Source organism: Rana temporaria, chromosome 9 (genome assembly GCF_905171775.1).
Source record: "Rana temporaria chromosome 9, aRanTem1.1, whole genome shotgun sequence".
Classification (NCBI taxonomy): domain Eukaryota; kingdom Metazoa; phylum Chordata; class Amphibia; order Anura; family Ranidae; genus Rana; species Rana temporaria.
The window spans coordinates 54,847,040-54,868,220 of NC_053497.1; the positions used below are offsets into that span (position 1 = coordinate 54,847,040).

At 43.9% G+C, this 21,181-nt stretch overlaps 1 protein-coding gene across 2 annotated transcripts in view; it reads right to left on the minus strand.

Annotated features, from left to right (window-relative positions):
* LOC120913538 (potassium channel subfamily K member 1-like) overlaps window positions 1–21,181 on the minus strand; it is a 62,505-nt gene that overhangs the window by 15,731 nt on the left and 25,593 nt on the right. For both annotated transcript variants that reach the window (XM_040323524.1, XM_040323525.1), the window contains one exon: window positions 16,691–17,007. In XM_040323524.1, coding sequence (XP_040179458.1) covers window positions 16,691–17,007 — 317 coding nt within the window. The remainder of the gene's footprint in view (window positions 1–16,690; window positions 17,008–21,181) is intronic.

The following is a 21,181-nucleotide window of genomic DNA, read 5'->3' on the forward strand; positions in this document are numbered from 1 at the left end:
GCGGATCACAATGTAAACAGGAAGAGCCGTTGATCGGCTCTTCCTCACTCGCGTCTGACAGACGCGAGTAGAAAAGAGCCGATCGGCGGCTCTCCTGACAGGGGAGGTTCGTGCTGATTGTTTATCAGCGCAGCCCCCCCTCAGATGCCCAAACTGGACCACCAGGGAAGCCGCCAAGACCCCCAGGGAAGGGGGCAACATGTGGATGGCCAGGTACATCCCCCATGGCCATCCACATGTAAAAAAAAAAAAAAGCACAATAGATGCCAATCAGTGACCACAAATGGGCACTGACTGATAACATGGGCACTGTCAAAAATCAGTAAATAAGTGATGCCCAGCAATGCCATCAGTACCACTCCTCAGTGTCCATCAGTGCCACTCCTCAGTGTCCATCAGTGCCACCTCTAAGGCTGCTTTCACATTCAGGCGTGCAGCCGCGGTGACGGTATAGCCGCGCTATTTGTAGCGCGGCTATACCGTCGTATTTACCGTGATATTCGGGCGCTAGTGGTGAGGTTTTAACCCCCGCTAGCGGCCGAAAAAGGGTTAATACCGCGCTTTCCCATTGATTTCAAGGCGTGGTATAGGAGCAGTGAACACACCGCTCCTATACCGCGGTAAAGATGCGGCTAGCAGGACTTTTGGTGCGCTCCTGCTAGCGCACCGCTTCAATGTGAAAGCCTTCGGGCTTTCACATTGAACACTACAGGGCATGATTTTTCATGCGGTATAGCAGTGCTATTTTTAGCGCTGTACCGCATGAAAAACGCCTCAATGTGAAAAGGGCCTAAGTGCCCATCCATGCCCAGTGCCCATCTGTGCCACCCATAAGTGCCGCCTATGAGTGCCCATCAGTGCCGCCTATGAGTGCCCATCAATGCCACATACCAGCGCCGCCTATCAGTGCCCATAATTGCCACCTCATCGGTGCTCATCAGTGCCACCTCATCGGTGCCCGTAATTGAAGAAGAAAACGTACATATTAACAAAACAAAATTTACAGTAAAAAATAAAAACCGCAGAGGTGATCAAATACAACCAAAAGAAAGCTCTATTTGTGGGAACAAAATTCTAAAAAAATTGTTTAGGTACAGTGTTGCATGACCGCGCAATTGTCATTCAAAGTGCGACAGCGCTGAAAGCTGAAAATTGGCTTGGGCAGGAAGGTGCGTAAGTGCCTGGTATGGAAGTGGCTAGACACCACCGGTCAACCAGTCTTTGGGCAAGAACAGAATGGTTACGTTATCCAACCATTATAAGATTCTACAGGTAGGGACGGTGCCAGGGACGTCTGCTTATGGATTAAATAAAGGACCAAATGCACCCATAAAATTTACAACAGTGAATGTCTGCTGTAAACTTTTGCTCGGCCCAAACCGTTTGCCCAACACTATTTGTAGGAACCTTTAGTTAATTACTTAAAAATGTCTTGGTGACAGTGGGGGGGGGGGGGGGGGGGGGGGAGATAAGGCAAATGACTGATTTGTTAAACGAGTTTTGAAGGTCCATATAAATGTGTGGTCAGTTGGTTGGTGACTGCCAACTTATTGAATAGAATTCTAAAAAAGGGGAGTAATATAAGAGAAGTCTTGCAGAATAAACAATGGCACAAGTTCAATGGAAGATGTCATTTAAAGCGGGGGTGCACCCAAAAATAAATTTTTAACATTACATTCAGCCGAGTTGTCCTAATGACAATCGGCTGTTTTTTTTTTTTTTTTTTTCCCGTACATACTGTATTTTCACCGCCGCTTCCGGGTATGTCTTCTTCGGGACTGGGCGTTCCTATCTGATTGACAGGCTTCCAACCGTTGCATACAGCGCGTCACGAGTTGCCGAAAGAAGCCGAACGTCGGTGCGGCTCTATACGGCGCCTGCGCACCAACGTTCGGCTTCTTTCGGCAACTCGTGACGCGCAGTATGCGACGGTCGGAAGCCTGTCAATCAGATAGGGACGCCCAGTCCCGAAGAAGACATACCCGGAAGCGGCGGTGAAAGTCGGTATGTACGAAAAAAAATAAAAATAAAAACAGCCGATTGTCATTAGGACAACTCGGCTGAATGTGATGTTAAAAATTTATTTTTTGGGTGAACCTCCGCTTTAAGTATGGTCAGCCATAAACCAGGTACACCGCACAGACAGCAGAACAATAGCTTCTTCTTGTCCACCCGTGCACATACTTGTAGCAAAACGATATTATACCATTATAAAAACACACCCAGCTTTACTCAACCCCTAACCCTACTCAGTGATCTCTAAACTGAATTACATTAATTATCCTCTTTCCTTTCATCTTCTCTGTGTACGTCTCTCATGTAATCCTCTCCGGGTAATTAAACACAGCTACACCAGCTTCTCTATTTAATACAATGAACACAGAGGCATTGAGGAGGGCGAGAGGTATCTTGAAGGACGAACAAGATACATAATTATATAAAGAAACAATATATGATTGTTAAAGGGGTCGTAAAGGTTTGTTTTTTTGTATTTTCTAAATTGGTTCTTTTAAGTTACTGCATTGTTGGTTCACTAACCTTTTCCTTCGATTTTTCTTCTAAATGTTTTTCTTCTTTGTTTTCTTTGTCTGAATTTCTCACTTCCTGTTCCTCCTCAGTAAGCTGTTCTGGCTGACTAACCCCCAGCCAGATGATGGGGGGAAGCTTACTGAAGAGAAACAGGAAGTGAGAAATTCAGACAAAGAAAAAAAACATTTAGAAGGGAAATCAAAGGAAAAGGTAAGTGAACCAACAATGCACTAGCTTAAAGGAACCCATTTAGAAAATAACAAACCTTTACAACCCCTTTAACCACTACCGGCCACCGTCAATTGACGGCGGCACGATAGTTCTACTGTTCTGACAGGACGTCATATAACGTCCTCGTCTTTCACAGCCACTAGGGGGCGCGGCGGCCGCGATGGCCGCCGGGGCACCCGTGATTGCCCAGTAACTGAGCAGGGACGTGGAGCTCTGCGTGTAAACACAGAGCTCCACGTCCTGTCAGGGAGAGGAGACCGATGCTGTGTCCCTCCCTTGTACATAGGGACACAGATCGGTTACCTCCCCCAGTCAGTTCCCCTCCACACACAGTAAGAATCACTCCCTAGGGAACACATTTAACCCCTTCCTCGCCCCCTAGATTTAACCCCTTCACTGCCAGTCACATTTATACACTAATCAGTGCATATTTATAGCACTGTTCGCTGTATAAATGTGAATGGTCCCAAAAATGTGTCAAAAGTGTCCGATGCGTCCGCCATAATGCCACAGTCCCGATAAAAAACGCAGATCGCCGCCATTACTAGTAAAACCAAAAAAAAAAAAAAATCATAATTATGTCCCCTATTTTGTAGATGCTATAACTTTTGCGCAAACCAGTCACTATACGCTTATTGCGATTTTTTTACCAAAAATAGGTAGAAGAATACGTATCAGCCTAAACTGAAAAAAAAAAAAGTCATTTTTTTTTTTTTAAATGGGATATTTATTATAGCAAAAAGTAAAAAATATTGTGTTTTTTTTCAAAATTGTCACTAATTTTTTGTTTACAGCAGAAAAAATAAAAACTTCAGCGGTGATCAAATACCACCAAAATAAAGCTCTATTTGTGGGGAAAAAAAGGACGCCAATTTTGTTTGGTAACCACGTCGCACGACCGCACAATTGTCAGTTAAAACGACGCAGTGCCGGAAGCTGAAATTTCGCCTGGGCAGGAAGGGGGTATATGTGCCCAGTAAGCAAGTGGTTAAGGGGTAGCTTTTAATATGTTTGCATATGCAGCAAAACACCATGGCAGTATATATTGTACAGGGACATCATTTGCCTCAATATATAAATATCATGTGTATGTATGAATGTGTACCTTAGATTGTAAGCTCCTTGAGGGAAGGGACTGATGTGATTGTACAATATATATGTAAAGCGCTGCATAAACTGACAGCACTATTCAAAGTACATAAATCGATCAAAAAAAACGGGTGTACAGTTCATTCCTGCCAAGATGCCCGAAATGTAATACGTGTTTAGTTTTTTTGAACACATGCTTTGAGAATGTGTATACCCAGTGAACTTTGGCAAAGGTATGTGTACGATTGTGCAAAAACTAAAAGTGTTTGTGAAGGTTAAAAAAAAAAATGTTAAACAAAAATGTCATACTTGCCTGCTCTGGGCAATGGTTTTGCACAGAGCAGCCCCAATCCGCCTCTTCATGGGTCCCCACCAGTTCTCCTGGCCCCTCCCCTGAGTGCCCCATAGTTCCTTGCTCTGGGGGCATTCATGCGTGCTTGCTCCAAAGCCACCTCTGTATCTATGAGACACAGGGAGTGCACCTTGGCCCCACTCATTGCTCATTGTTGCAGGGGTGGGGTCTATTGTTGCTGGCTCCAGGAGATCTATTTGAATGCTTTTCTTGTTATTAGACAATAACAAATTATATACAAATTATTTAGCACCACAAAATGATACTTGGGGCATTACTGGGAGGTGGGTAGGGGGTGGAACCAAGGGACGGTACTTGGAGGTGGGTATGCTCTGGTCATAAAACTGGGAAGCCAGATTTGGCTTCATTTGGCTATATGTGCCAAGCACAGACTATGTTATCCATGGCCACCAAGTGCAATTCTGAACTAAACTCTGAAACTGAATTTCAGTGTTGGCTCTGGGCAGCTCTTAGGACATATTGATAAATGCAACTATCTAAATTTACACTTGGCAGGCATGATGATGTCATTGCCTAAAGATCAGTGGAAGTTTGAATCTAATTGGATACAAAAGAAGGAAATCAAACTCCTTTAAAAACAAGACCCATTATTAATTATAATGAAGCTAAATTAAAGTCTGTGAAAATTAAAGCGGGGGTTCACCCAAAAATAAACTTTTTTTACATTAGCTACATCCCTCCAACATACTGCTAACATCTGCAGTATGCTGTTTTTTTTGTTTTGTTTTTTGTACTTATCGTTATACGAGCCCTTGTTATCCGGCTCCGAGCGGGGGATGACTTCCGGGTATAGGCGTTCCTAAGCAAAGAGGAGTTGATTGACGGGCTGCAGAAGCGTGTCACGCCTTCTGAAACGCCCGAGTGTGACTTTGTGTACTTTCGGAAGGCGTGACGTGCCTTAGCAGCCGTCAATCAACTCCTCTTTGCTTAGAAACGCTCATTCCCCGCAGGATTCCCCACTCGGAGCCGGAAAACAAGGGCTCATATAACGATAAGTACAAAAAAAAAAAAAAAGCATACTGCAGATGTTAGCAGTATGCTGGAGCTAATGTCAAAAAGTGGATTTTTGGGTGAACCTCCGCTTTAAAGCTCTTTCATTTCTCCAAAGAGTTGCAATCCTCTATCTGAATGGGACTTTCCATGCAGTAACTTGAAGGAAACCCTACCTCCTACATCCTAGTGAACATAAGAGATGTTCTTCTCTATACAGTGTGCTTCCCTCTTCTGAAGTGCTGCTGTGGTGCATTGTCATGTACTGTTTGTTAAAGCGGAGTTCCACCAAATCTTTTTTTTTTTTTAAAAGTCAGCAGCTACAAATACTGCAGCTGCTGACTTTTAAAATAAGGACACTTACTTGTCCAGGGCGCCGCCCAAAGCCGATCTATCCCTCGACTCTCGGGTGCTGCCGCCGCCATCTTCGGCTTCACTTCCTTCACTTCCTAGTTCCCGCATGCGCGACTCGTGCTGCGCAATCCCACTGGTCCCTGCTGTCTTCTGGTACCTGTGTGTCTCCCAGAAGACAGCGGGGGGGGGGGGGCGGAGAAGGCGCCGGAAGTGTTTGATGGCAGTGTGTAATGGCATTGTATAAATCTTTCCCTTTGCGGAAATGTAATGCCAAAAAGCTGACTGATTATAGCTACACTCTACAGGTCTGCCAAGTATTTCCTAGACAAAGGGGAATTCCGCATTCCTGAATGAGTATGTTTACTGGCTTCTTAAAGGGGAGGATTAGATGCAAACAAAATTACCTTTCCACCTACTTACAATTCCCCAAACTTACAAAAAAAAAAGTGGGAAATTTGGGACTTTCAATGAAGCACATGGCTGTGAGTTGATGAAAACGTTGATATTTGATATTCTGTTTGTTAGTACATATACACATATTGAGTTGTCATAAAATACAGTAAATAAATAATATTGCTCATTAAAGGGTAAGTTCACCTTAAGGCCCCTTATACATTGGACTTGTAGCCGCGGTGGCGGTAAATCGCCGCTAAAAATAGCGGCGCTATACCGCCGAGATTGCCGCGGGAATCGGCCGCTAGCGGTGCGGTATTAACCCCTGCTAGCGGCCGATAAAGGGTTAATACCGCCCGCAATGCACCTCTATAGAGGCGCATTGCGGGCGTTATTGCCGCGGTTTCCCATTGTTTTCAATGGGAAGGAGCGGTGAAGGAGTGGTATACACGCCGCTCCTCTCACCACTCCAAAGATGCTGCTGACAGGAGATTTTTTTGTCTCCCGCCAGCGCATCGCCTCAGTGTGAAAGCACTCCGGCTTTCACATTGAGGTAGCTGGGCAGGAGTTTTTCAGGCGGTATAGCAGCGCTATTTTTAGAGCTGTACCGCCTGAAAAACTCCTCAATGTGAAAGGGGCCTTACAGAAAAAAATCCACGGTTTTGTTGACGAAATGTCTGATCGTCTGTATGCGGCAATAGTGCGCCAGGTGAAGTCTGTAGTGCGGGTCTTTGTTCTGAGAGAACTCATGATATACGGGAAGTAAAACCAATGGTTTACTACAGTTAGGAGTTCAAAACAAATAGGACTTTCCAATCTTCCAGAGCTTTGCCCTGGATTTACCAATCACCTCACAAGTTTCTAAGAACTCATAAAGAAGATGTAAACAAGGGTCGGCATGAATATCACATGGATGGATTATCAACTTCACTGACCCTGCAGCCTTTATCATGACATATGATGTTTACAATCTAAACAGACTGCTGACTCAGTAATGGTGGGCTCCCAGCCAAGAACAAAATCTGTATTTAGATGGGGAGTGGGCACTTCAGGTCAGCACCCATACCAGTTTTCAAAATGATACTGACATCTACAGTCAAACCCAGCTAAGACTCATAAGACATAATATAATATTCTGTAAATAAATGTTCTAAAAAGAAAAGCATTAATAAATAGGCATGTGCATTTAGTTTCGTTCCGAATCGAAATTCGGACGAATTTTTCATTATTCGGACATTCGGATGCATACGAATTCCCGAATTGCAATATTAATGAATTTACCGAATCGAAAACCCGTGGACGAAATTCGATCGGAATTCGAAAAAAAAAATTCTATTCGAATCGAATTCAAAAACAAATTCTATTCAAAAAGAGACTATTTGTTTTCGAATCCGGTCTAAATATTTTCGAATTCGACCGGATTTTTCGAAATTCGGTCGAAAACTAACGAATTCCGAAAACGAATTTAACACATTTAACGAATCTAACTTAATGAAATTAATTAAATAACAAATTAAAACGAAACGAAACAAATTTTTCCCTTTTGCACATGCCTATTAATAAATGTGGCTACATGGCTGGAACAAGTAACCAGATCCAAATTTGCCTTTTCATATATTATATGTGCAAGCTGTTAATTCTGCCAGAAATCCAGTGTGGTCATATCTTTCTCCAGTGAGCCAACAACATAACCCCTAGAATCAGGGCTGCTGCAAGGTTTTTCGACACCCTAGACGAAACCGAATTTTTGCGGCCCCCCCTTGGCTCTGCCCCTGACTCCACCTCCTTTGCCCTACCCTTGTAACACATGTATCCTACCTGACCATTACACTGACCTACCTGACTCCTACTTCCTGCACTACTCACCCCCCCCATCCCCCATACACACACAGCTCGATGTAGATCGGAGGATTCATCCTCCTCCTTACCCATCCATGGCCTCATCGTCCATCACATCTCTCCTGAGGGCTCTCCCCAGCACTGGGCGGGCAGTATTGCTTAGGAGTCCCCGTGGTGTCCCCCGCCGGCCAGGAGGTCAGCTCAACTAACAGCCGCTGTACCTCTCTCAATGCTCTCATGATCGCCACCGAGTTTTGGCCCACCCCCTCCGCTGTACGCACACAGGCTGGAGAAAAAGGAGTCCCAGGGCGGCAGTGAGGAGATGTGACAGCGCGGCACTCAGCGGGACACATCATGGGATTGACAGCTGCCACTAAATGGGGGTGAGCGATCAGGAGAGGAGACCTGAGCTCAAACGCGCCTGGGGCCTCACCGCACCGGGACAGAGGCCGTGGCTGTGCCCTAGGCGGCTGCCTAGTTTGCCTAGTGGTAGCACCGGCTCCGCCTGGAATTCATAAAGACTGGCTCCAACAGGTTTTTTGTGTATCACATGCGTTCTACAAGTGGCGCAGTATGAACCAAATTTATGTACGTGTCTAGAACTTGTACGGAAATTTGAAGCATGCTGTGCCACTTTTTGAACGCATGCGAGACACTTTCGTAAAATGTGTCTCTGTACACCAAAACAAAGTTGGTCTTAAACAGGAAGTAAACCTGTTTTTTTTTTTTTTTTTTTTTAAACCTGCAAGAGAAAGGCATACTGAGCTAGTATGCATAGTATACTAGCTCATTATGAATGACTTACCTGAGATCGAAGCCCCCGAACTGCTCCTCGTTCCCCTCCGCCGCCATCTTGCCTCGATGTCCCTTCCGTGTATCGCCGATTCAGTGCTGTGACTGGCCGGAGCAGCGACGACGTCACTCTCCGGCATAATCCCGGCATGATTCCATTCATGGAGCCGGCTCGCTAGTGCGCCTGCGCTGTTGTCTACGGCGCGAATGCGCCGTAGACATCGGTGCCCATTTTTGGGTAAATATCTCCTTAACCGTGAAGGTTAAGGAGATATTTCTTGCACCTACAGGTAAGCCTTAATCTAGGCTTACCTGTAGGTGCAAGTTGTGTGGTTGGGTTTACAACCACTTTAATCAGCTCCACTTTCAGAAGATTTGAACTGCCGGTATTTTATTAAGAATTATTATGAATTTGGAGATGTTGCGCCACAATGAAGAAGTGGAGAAATCTAGAACGACCCACATTTGGCACACGCATTGCTGTCAGAACTAACAACGTCACAGATATTTTTTTTAAAATATCTAGGCTTAACACCTTAAAAAGAGCAATTTACGCCAGAAAAGTGGCGCAACAGCCTTATTGAATTGCCCCCAATGTTTTTTGCTATACAGAGAGCGCTAACAGTCATATCACCATTGCCCAGTTCTCTTCTGTGTTCTAAAGAAGGCTTCCCCTTATGACAGGAGGAGGTGTTTTGTAGTCCTGAAACACTTCCTGTCTGGAGGTCACAATGTTGCGTCTTCAGTGGTACAGTACAATGAGTGAACATTGTCATCTTAAGAATGGAACTGTGGTGCTGGCAGGGTCAACAGGTAAAAATAAAAGGGGGAAAGCTTGAAAAAACTGCTGAAACGAATGCATCCACCAGATCCAAGCACTGCAAAACTGCAATATAATACATTTTTCACTAAATCTAGTTTCTAAGGGGTGCACAAGCCTAAAAAAGTAAGCAAATACTTCCTTTAAGTCAAATTCTGCTTGTGTCTTACACTTTCTCCCTCCCAGACACTGCAGCTCCAGGTGCTAATTGAGAATGATAAGCTACCGGCTTTATGCAGTGATAATGTGGATAGCCACACCCCCTGCTACATTTTTTCATCCCACTGCGGAGCAAGCACCAGTGCAAGGATTTTTGTCTACAGGTGTCCACAATAAGGTTCAGCAAATGGCTGGGGATTTGGATTTTACAGGCCACCTATCCTGACACTCCAAGACAGCTGTCTAAGCCACCTTGAATGAATGAATGAATGAAAAAACTTATATAGCGCGGCACATGCGAACTGAATCGCTTCTGGGCGCTTGATGTTTCGTGTCTCATGACATCAAAAGAGCAGAGTTTTGATCTGTCTTCTGAAAGTCAGGTGGTTTTCCTCCAACCGAATGCTGGTTGGTAAAGCGTTCCATAGTCTCGGACCTTGAAAAGCAAACCTTCTTTCTCCTTTGGACTTGTATTTGGTTTTTGGCACCTTGACCAGATTTTGGTCAGTGGATCGCAGAACGCGATTCGAGTTGTGAGGTTCTATCTTGTCGCAAAGATATTGCGGCGCCTTCCCATGGATGCACTTATGTGTCAGGCAGAGTGCTTTAAATACAATTCTGTCTTTTACTGGCAGCCAGTGAAGGGTTCTCAGCGAAGGTGAGATTGATTCCCATGTCCTTTTCCCAGTCACCAGTCTGGCGGCCGTATTCTGTACGACTTGCAGACGAGCGATTTGGTACTTTGGGAGCCCGAGGTAAAGGGCGTTAGCATAGTCCAGTCTGGAATTCACGATTGTTCCCACCACGACTGCTACGTCTTCTTTGGGGATAAATGGAATAAGTCTGCGTAGTAGGCGCAACAAATGGTGCGATCCGCTGACTACTGACCCTATTTGTGCGTCCATTGTCATGAAGGTGTCAAAAATGACTCCTAGACTTTTGACTTTGGAGCTAGGGGTGATGATTTGGCCCAGAATGGGCAGCGGTGTCCAGGTTGTTGCCAGTTGACTCTTTCGGCTGGCGTGAAACATAAGAAGTTCTGTTTTGGAACTGTTGAGTTTAAGATAACTCTTAGTCATCCAGTTTTCTATTGAAGAGAGACATTTCTCTAAACTGAGATGATGATCCTTTTTGTTGCAGATGCGAAAAAAACAGTTGCGTATCGTCTGCATAAGAGTGATAGAGTAGTTCTTGGCTACTGATAATATCAAAGAGAGGGCGAAGATAGATGTTGAAAAGCACCGGCGACAGGGGGGATCCTTGGGGGACTCCACATGGCACCGTGCGTTTTTCCGACGTGAAAGATCCCAGTTTCACTGTTTGTGATCGGTTTTCAAGAAAGGAGGAAAACCATGGTAAATCACCTTCTGCGATTCTGGCTACCTCGGCCAGTCGCATCAGTAACATTTTGTGGTTCTCCTGTGTCAAAGGCTGCGCTTAGGTCCAGCAGAACCAGGAGACAGGATTCTCCCTCGTCTGCGGCCTCGAGGGCATCGTCCCATATTTTGAGTAAGGCCGTTTCTGTCCCGTGTCCGGGACGGAAACCTGATTGAAATGGATCGAGTAGATTGTGGGTATCCAGATGCTGTTGCAGCTGTTGTACCACTACTTTCTCCACTATCTTGGAGAGAACATTTAGGCCTGTTATGGGGCGACGGTGAGTTGGGTCCTTGGGATCCAAGTTAGGTTTTTTCAGGATGGGCTGGATTGTGCCCTCTTTCAGCAGGGATGGCACTATGCCTTCCTTAAATGACTGATTTATAAGCTGTGTGATGGGAGGCGCCAGAATGTCGGCGCATTCCTTCAGCAGCTTGGTGGGAATGATGTCATTGGGTGCTGTGCTGTTCCGCAACGCACCAATGATATTTTTGGTGGTATTGACGGAGATTGGTTCCAGAATGAACTTAGTTGATTGTAGAAGGTTTCTGTTGGTGTTTTGTAGTTGATTGAAGAGGGGGCTGAGGGGGGTATTATTTTGCAGAATACTTACCCGGATTCTTTCGATTTTGTCGATGAAGAAATCCGATAGTTCATTACAGAACTCTTGGGTGTCTGAATTGGGGACTTCAAGACATCCCGGATTCATGGTCTGGGTGACCATCTTGAATAATTCTCGGGGGCGGTTCATGGCGCTGTTAATCGTCATAGAAAAATTATGTTTCTTTGCTTTGAAGATTTCTTTATGATATTGTGTTGTTATTGCCTTGTAGATGATGAGGTGATCTTCTGAAGGGCTTCTTTTCCAGGCGGCTTCCGCCCTTCTGCGCTCTTGCTTCAGTAGGGACAGCTGGTTGTTGAACCAGCCGGACTTTTTTTTCCGGATGCGGACTTTGCGTTTCGGTGCTACTAAGTCGGCTGATTGTAGCAGAGCGGCATTTATGGCATCCAGTGTATCTGAAGCTGTTAACTGAGGATGAATAGTTTCGATTCGGTTTCCCAAGGTAGATTTGAAGAGTTCCGAATGGAGCTTCTTCTGAGATCTAGCCCAGTGTATTGTCACCGGCTTGGGTGCTTTTATCACTGGTGGAATTTTGGAAATTATGAAACTAATTGCATGGTGGTCTGTCCATGGCAAAGGTTCATTTCCCAAAATGTTTATTTTCAGATTTTGTCTGAAAATTAGGTCGAGTGTGTGACCTGAAGCATGCGTGGGTCCGCATATAAGTTGCTGTAGTCCTAACCCTTCCAGGTGGTCGATGCAGGCGTCCGCAATGGGATCCTGTGAGGAGTTGGCCCACAGATTGAAGTCCCCGAGCAGCAAAAGATGTTTGCTGTTAAGGGTATAAGTGGATATGAACTCCGTTAATGATGGTAGAAGCTGCGATTTTGGCCCAGGTGGCCTATAGCAGAGGAGAATGTGAACAGTCTCCTGTTCTATACAAGAAGCTGCAATTCCAATTTAAAAGGAGAAGTACAGCCAAAACTTGTTTAGCTGTACTTCAGCTGGTAATCACAGGAGTGCAGTTTATTCTGCACTCCTGTGACCCGTTTTCAGCAGACAGCGGGATGAAGCCTGCTGTCATCTGACATCACAGAGCCGATCCAGGCTGGGGCAAGATAGTGACAAAGTCAGGACCCGCCCATATGTCTGGACCGCCACCCAGCTCAGCCGCTTAGCGAGCCACTGAGAGCCTAAATCGGCTGCTCACATCCCCTCCACAGCCCTGCGCTCCAGTGAGCGTGGAAGGCAGAGCAGAGAGCCAGTGACTTGCAGTCACCGGCTCTCTGCTCATGGAGCTCTGAGAACCGATCAATCAGCGGCCTTTGATCACTCGGTTCTCAGTGTTGGAGCCTGCGGGGGACAGATGCAGCATCTGACCAATGCTGCATCCAACTAGGTTAGTATGATTTTTTAAACGTCAAACTTTTCTTTTAAGGCAAGCATTGGCTACAAGAAACACTTGATTTTATCACCTTTATTTTGATGAACAGGGATGAAAGTATTAATTTAATAGGCTGCATGTTACAATGTATCACACTGTATAATTTATTCCAAGAGCTGATACTAATTTAAAAATATGGATGTACCTGGTTTAAAGATAAACAATTTTAATTATAGTGTGATGTAAACAAGCCCATTAACAAGAATTAATATTTCTGTGACTCAAGTCCATTATATTGCTTATTAATGACAGTAAACACAGGTCAATCTGTGCAAGATTGCAGTAGCAACAGATAATTGTCAATTAAAATGTTCCTGTCATGATTAAAGCTGAAATTTAGGTATGAATTTTATTGCATAGTTAGATTCAGCTTGGACCAATATAATCATACCTGAGCAATCCCTGTAGAAGCTGCAAATTACCGTAGTGGACACCGCTACTACAGTGATAGCAGCAATCTGCTGCAAGTGAACTGCATGCGGGTGCTTGGAGGACACATGTATACTCTTGCCTCCCCTCTCCTTTTAGTAGCATTGAACAAGCCTTGGTTAACGGGTTAGTACTTTATCCTCCAAGCAGGGTTTTCCTGATCTTTAGATGTGCCCTATTTTAATACATTTTCAAGATTCTGAATACATATCTTTTTGTGCACACTTTAATTTTATGTTTTTTCACCTGCACTGGCCTGCTCCCACATCCGCCCCCGGGGAAGAACCATGCCCGAGTTACGATTTCTGCATTGGTTCCTGCCAGTCAAGCAGTGGGTTCGCTTTATGGCTCAGCCTGGCGATCTCTAATTGATTGATGCTTTGTGTATGTGGTGGTTGTTGTTATTTTTATTATTAATTTTGTGTTATGTTTAAAATCAACTATTAAAACTATGCCTCCATTTCTGACTTCTGAAGAAGCGGCTCACACATAAGCGGATCATATAATGGTTGGTGTTCCTTTGTATCGTACCTCATCATGGGATTGGGGGTATTAGATGTATACCTGTATAGTTGCCAAGGAAAAAACGCTCTCTATGATTGTAGAGGCTGATCGTTTAATAATGTATTTGTTATTTTTAACTCGATTTGTGTAATAAAATGTATATTTTGGAATAAATTGTTCTATGTGTCCTTGGGGTACCGAGAAAATCCATGTATGTTTTTTCTTCAATTAGATTTCTAATCTTCAGGGTCCAATGCAGAGTGGCTGCCCTTCTGCATAGTAACCATAGGCTTGTTTAATAAAGTCCATTTCTGATTGACATTGTTGCCATGCCTCTCCATGTCATCCAATCAATTAGCCATTAGTAAACTCTGGTCCTAGGAAGGGCTGACCCATTTCCTGGTCATTGCCATTGTTATACTCTAGTCCTAGGAGAGACGGTCCCATTACCTGATTAAATATTGCTATCATACACAGCTATTGACCATGTAGGTCTAGGGTGCTCTAGAAACTCCCAATTGGTATCAGCATAAGACATACTGTAAGTGGAATGTGTTGTTAGCACAAACTTGCAGCTATTTGCAAAGTCCAATTACTGTGAATATCACATCAAAGTGCAAAGATTTAGCGCTTTCAGGACCCTTTCATCAGGCATAAGATGGTGTAGGGGTCCAGCGTGGCTCCTAAAAGTTGCACTGAGATGTGATCTTTAAATAAACGATTGGAATTTGCAAATAAGTTTCATGGTGTACTGGTGACACATTCTACTTTTACCTATGGTTAATGTGTTAAAAACAAATGGAGCTGTTATATCATTACTACACTGTGATCCTAAGAGGGAAACCACCTATTGTCTTTTCAGTACTCTCTGGTCCTAGGAGGAGACTGACCCCAATATCAGCACGCTCTGGTCCTTAAAGGAGACCAACCCTTTATGTCACCGTCATCAGTACTCTCAGGTCCTAGGAGGAGACTGACCCTATTATCAGGTCACTGTCATCAGTACTCTCTGGTCCTAGGTGGAGACTGACCCATTATAACAAAACTGTTATTAGTACTCTCTGGTGCCAAGAGGAGAATGACCCATTGTCCGTCTGTCATTAGTACTCTCTGGCCCTAAGAGGAGACTGACATTATCAAGTTATTGTCATTGGTACTCTCTGGGCCTGGGTGAAGAATGACCCCATGATCAGGTTACTATCATTAGTAACCTCTGGTCCTAGGAGACTAACCCCAGTACCAGGTTACTGTCATTAGCACTCTCTGGTCCTAAGTGGAGACTGACCCCAATATCATGTTACTATCATTAGTACTCTCTGGTCCTGGGTGGAGACTGACCCCATTATCAGGTTACTGTCATTAGTACTCTCTGGTCCTGGGTTGAAACTGACCCCATTTTAAGGTTACTGTCATTAGCACTCTCTGGTCCTAGGTGGAGACTGACCCATAATGGCACGGCCGTTAGCACTCTCTGGTCCTAGGTGGAGACTGACCCCAATATCATGTTACTATCATTAGTACTCTCTGGTACTGGGTTGAAACTGACCCCATTATCAGGTTACTATCATTATTAATCTCTGGTGCTGGGTGGAGATTGACCCCATTATCAGGTTACGGTCATTAGCACTCTCTGGTCCTGGGTTGAAACTGACCCCATTATCAGGTTACTGTCACTATTAATCTCTGATCCTGGGTGGAGACTGACCCCATTATCAGGTTACTGTCATTATTAATCTCTGGTCTTGGGTGGAGACTGACCCCATTATCAGGTTACTGTCATTAGCACTCTCTGGTCCTGGGTTGAAACTGACCCCATTATCAGGCTACTGTCATTATTAATCTCTGGTCCTGGGTGGAGACTGACCCCATTATCAGGTTACTGTCATTATTAATCTCTGGTCCTGGGTGGAGACTGACCCCATTATCAGATTACTGTCATTAGCACTCTCTGGTCCTAGGTGGAGACTGACCCATAATGGCACGGTCGTTAGCACTCTCTGGTCCTAGGTGGAGACTGACCCATAATGGCACGGTCGTAAGCACTCTCTGGTCCTAGGTGGAGACTGACCCATAATGGCACGGTAGTTAGCACTCTCTGGTCCTAGGTGGAGACTGATCTATTATATCCCCCTATAATGTTTTGGCAATGAGAATTCTTTGGTCTTTAGAAGGAAGTCACGGCAGGCTGCTGACACCATGAGGAAGTTCCCTTGAAGTGTTGCAGTCTATTTGCTGTGAGATATTACAGATAAGCTGTTTTCACAGGGAGATGTTTGCACAGAGATCTTTGTATTACTCTGTGACTAGTTGGATATTGCATGGATTATGGTGTCCTATAAGATTTCTCTAGTTTTCCGTTTGTAACAGGAGTGGAGCTGTTGCATTATCCTACTCATTGCCGGTCTGCTTGTAATAAACTTACATCTGGCCTGTACGATGACTGGTACAGGAATGGGGGCGGGGCTGATCTGTGACAGGTGGAGGCAGAGTCACAAAAGCAACAAACATTGCATTCTGGGATTGCCGATGGAAGTGCAGCCAATAGAAAATTTGTATAAGGCAAGTAAACTGATTACACACCTATGACAACAGTGATCAGCTGGTGTCAGAGACCTTCAGAACTTCTTCATGTCAGGGCCACAATTAAAGAATAACTTCATAAAACAATTTTTACCATGCCACCCCTAAGATTTTCATGGCCACTCAAGTTTCATCCGTCCAGGATAAAGTAGAGGAGTCCAATTTCTATGTACTTTTTAAAATGTCTTCTAACACAGGCATTGGCCTTTTTCAATTGCTACTCACCAACAGTAGTCACCAAGGTGCTGGCAAAAAACAGGGAAGACGCCATATCCCACTTGCTGTCACTGGAGGCATTGAATAAGACTGAAACTCCATATTTGTTGGCACTGATCACCTTCTCAAGGAAAGCTTCCAATCCACTCTCATTGACACATGGGCTCTCATTCAAGAATATCTGTTTTAGTTGCTTGAGCTCTTGTCTTAGTTTTCCTTCATATGGAGCTTCAATGCTGGAGACCACCCATGCGCCCAGTAGGAGGTAGACTACATAACCTCCAATAAGCAGCGTAAGCACCATCCAGGACTTCATGATGACAGTTCTAGGCAAAACAGAGACATCAAATTAAACCATTACAAATCAGCGTGAGCAATTAATATGTCAAAATATACAGCAACAATATAATATTTCAAACATTCTCCACATTTTATTAATTCCCTTGAGCTCTGGTTAAGAGACTTTGCGTTAAAATGTTGTCATCACTCTTCTGCAGAGAGCTGAAAGCATTTCCTCAGTCTCCTCTCCCCCTGTGATTTTTTTGCCAGAGTGAGGCTTTAAATCCAACCTGCCCCTGCCAAGTAACCCCCTATACATCAGCAATATAGATAACCCCTATATTGTGATGTATGTAAGGTTTGACTTGGCTCCATTCCGTACCACATATGGGTCACTTATGTCACACACACCACATTAGAAAGGTGCATTGCCTTAGTCATCGCTAGATTTGTACTCTGCTGCCATGGTTATTAGGATTATAATAGAGAAGCAGTGCTGCAATTTTTACACTGTCAGTATGCAGCAATTTATAGATGCTTCTGCCCTCATACACAAAGAATGGTTGTAGAACTACAGTAAAATCATCCTTGTAATATGCACAGCTATGAGTGGAGGTACATTTCCAGAAGAAGCGGATAGTGAATTTCTATATCTACATGAGGGATGAAAGATCTTAGGAGACCACCTTGAGGTACCCTGACCTACACCAGGCACATTTGTATTATCTCGTAAATGCCATCTTACAATATACTGCTTTTATCATTGCAAATCCAGAGACTATTGATTTAATAGACAGCTTGTTAACAATATATTTAAATTGCAAGTATGAGCATATTAACTTTGGGTATCTAATGTTTTGTGGCATCGTAAAGAATAATATATATACATGGATACCTAAATACATATTTATTGTAGAGAGAGAGAGAGAAAATGAAAGAAAAAGAGAGAATGAAAGAGAGAAGAGAAAAAAAAAAGAGCGAAGGAGAAAAGGAAACAAAAAAAGAGCGAAGGAGAAAAAAAAAAAAAGAGTGAAGGAGAAAAAGAGAGCAACAGAGAAAAAGGGAGCAAAAAAGAGCAAAAGAGAGCGAGAGAGAAAGAAAGAAAAAAAGAAAGAAAGAAAGAAAGAAAGAAAGAAAGAAAGAAAGAAAGAAAGAAAGAAAGAAAGAAAGAAAGAAAGAAAGAAAATATTTCCCTATATAAGAACAACAAAACAAAAACGAAAAACAAAACACAGTATGTATTGTGTACAGTGGTTTTAGACCAGCCGGTGTATTATAGCCAACTCGTTCTTTGCAATACACAGTAGTTATCATTGCAATGCAGACTGTTGGACAGGAAGCAATAATCTATTTTTACAATATGTGGCAGATACAAATAAAGAAATTTCCCTTGTTGCATTTACCAACGATTGATTAGCCATACGCTAGGGTTGCCACCTTCTCTTCAAGCCAAACCCGAACACTTTAGTGGCCTGGGACACCTTTGGTTCCCCCAAGGAGAGTAGTAATGCAATGTGCACATCGTGTGACAGCAAACAGTGGGTGTGGCTAAATTGTTCTTGCAAAAAAAAACGGCGGCTCAGGGCGACCTGCATTGACTTCTATACAGAAGTCGTTTTGCAGGTCGCCTCTGAAGTCGTCTTCAGGACGACTTGCAGAGTCGCCCCCGAAGTCGTGCCGCGGCTGTGTGAACAGGCTTTAAAGCAGGGGTTCACCCAAAAAAAAATTTTTTAACATTACATTCAGCCGAGTTGTCCTAATGACAATCGGCTGTTTTTTTTTATTTTATCCCCGTACATACCGTATTTTCACCGCCGCTTCCGGGTAGGTCTTCTGCGGGACTGGGCGTTCCTAATTGATTAACAGGCTTCCGACCGTCGCATACTGCGCGTCACGAGTTGCCGAAAGAAGCCGGACGTCGGTGCGCAGGCGCCGTATAGTGCCGACTCGCAGTTCGGCTTCTTTCGGCAACTCGTGACGCGCTGTATGCGACGGTCGGAAGCCTGTCAATCAATTAGAAACGCCCAGTCCCGCAGAGGACATACCCGGAAGCGGCGGTGAAAATACGGTATGTATGGGGATAAAATAAAAAAAAAACAGCCGATTGTCATTAGGACAACTCGGCTGAATGTAATGTTAAACATTTTTTTTGGGGTGAACCCCCGCTTTAAGGCCCCATCTTTTACTCTTCCCTGCAACTAACACAATCGCTTCCTGCAACTCTAATCCACGTACTGGTCTTACATGTGGAAATATGATAGAGAGTTCAAACTTTCAATTCCATTATTGTTGAATGGTGAAATTCACTCAGTGGGTGGTCCAGACAGCTCCCACTCTGTTTAATTGGCTTTTGTCAAAGAAACCTGCTGGAAATGTTTTGACCAGACAGTGGCTGCAGATGTTTCCGCCATTCTGATATTTTGACAGCTGTCGACAATAACCCAGTAGGGTAATTGATCCAGCCGCAAGATTTAGATTCCTCCTGTTTAGCCTTCAGGGTGAACATAGAATATCTCTTAGTGTATGGTCTGCCTAACTTGAGATGGAATTGAAACTGCTGGCTTTCAGGTATTTTGGTGAAAGGTAAGGAGGCATGTATAAATGCAGTGGCTTGAAAAAGTATGCATACCCCTTGAAATTTTCCAAATGTTGTCATGTTACAACCAAAAACGTAGATGTATTTTATTGGGATTTTATGTGATAGACCAACACAAAGTGGCACATAATTGTGAAGTGGAAGGGAAATGATAAATGGTTTTCAATTTTTTTTACAAATAAAATATGTAAAAAGTGTGGCGTGCATTTGTATTCAGCCCCCCTCAGTCAATACTTTGTACAATCACCTTTCACTGCAATTACAGCTGCAAGTCTTTTTGGGGATGTCTCTACCAGCTTTGCACATCTAGGAGAGTGACATTTTTTCCCCATTATTCCTTGCAAAATAGCTCAAACTGTCAGATTGGATGGAGAGCGTCTGTGAAAAGCAATTTTCAAGTCTTGCCACAGATTTTCAATTGGATTTAGGTCTGGACTTTGACTGGGCCATTCTAAAACACAAGAATATACTTTCATCTAAACCATTCCATTGTAGCTCTGGCTGTATGTTTAGGGTCATTGTCCTGTTGGAAGGTGAACCTCTACCCCAGTCTCAAGTCTTTTGCACACTCTAACAGGTTTTCTTCTAAGATTGACCTGTATTTGGCTGTATCTATCTTCTCTGGCCAGCTTCCCTGTCCCTGCTGAAGAAAACATCCCCACAACATTATGCTGCCACCACCATGTTTCACGATGGAAATGGTGAGTTCAGGGTGATGTGCAGTGTTTGTTTTCTGCCACCCATAGCATTTTGCTTTTAGGCTGAAAAGTAACATTTGGGTCTCATCTGACCAGAGCACCTTCTTCCACATGTTTGCTGTGTCCCCCACATGGCTTTTCGCAAACTGCAAACGGGACTTCCTATGGCTTTCTTTCAACAATTTCTTCTTGCCACTCTTCCATAAAGACCAGATTTGTGGAGAGCACGACTAATAGTTGTCCTGTGGACAGATTCTCCCACCTAAGCTCCTCCAGAGTTACCATGGTCCTTTTGGCTGCTTCTCTGATTAATGCTCTCCTTGCCTTGCCTGTAAGTTTAGGTGGACGGCCATGTCTTGGTAGGTGTGCAGATGTGCCATACTCTTTCCATTTTCCCATTATGAATTGAACAGTGCTCTGTAAAAAAGTTCAAAGCTTGGGATATTTTTTATTTTATTTTTTCTCCACAACTTTATTCCTGACCTGTCTGGTGTGTTCCATGGCCTTCATGGTGCGGTTCATTCACCAATGGTCTCTAAAAAAAACTCTGAGGGCTTCACAGAACAGCTGTATTTATACTGCGATTAAATTACATACAGGTGGTCTCTATTTACTAATTAGGGGACTAAAGGCAATTGGTTCCACTAGATTTATGTTAGGTGTAGCAGCATAAAGGGGGCTGAATACAAATGCGTGCCACACTTTTCAGATTTGAAAAACATTTATCATTTTCCTTCTACTTCACAATTATGTGCCACTTTGTGTTGGTCTATCGCATAAAATCCCAATAAAATACGTTTAAGTATTTGGTTATAACATGACAAAATTTCAAGGGGTGTTAAGCATGGGATGGACTGGCCATTGGGACTACAGGGAGTTTCCTGGTGGGCCGATGGCTCAGTGGGCCGGCTTCAGTGACAGCGGACC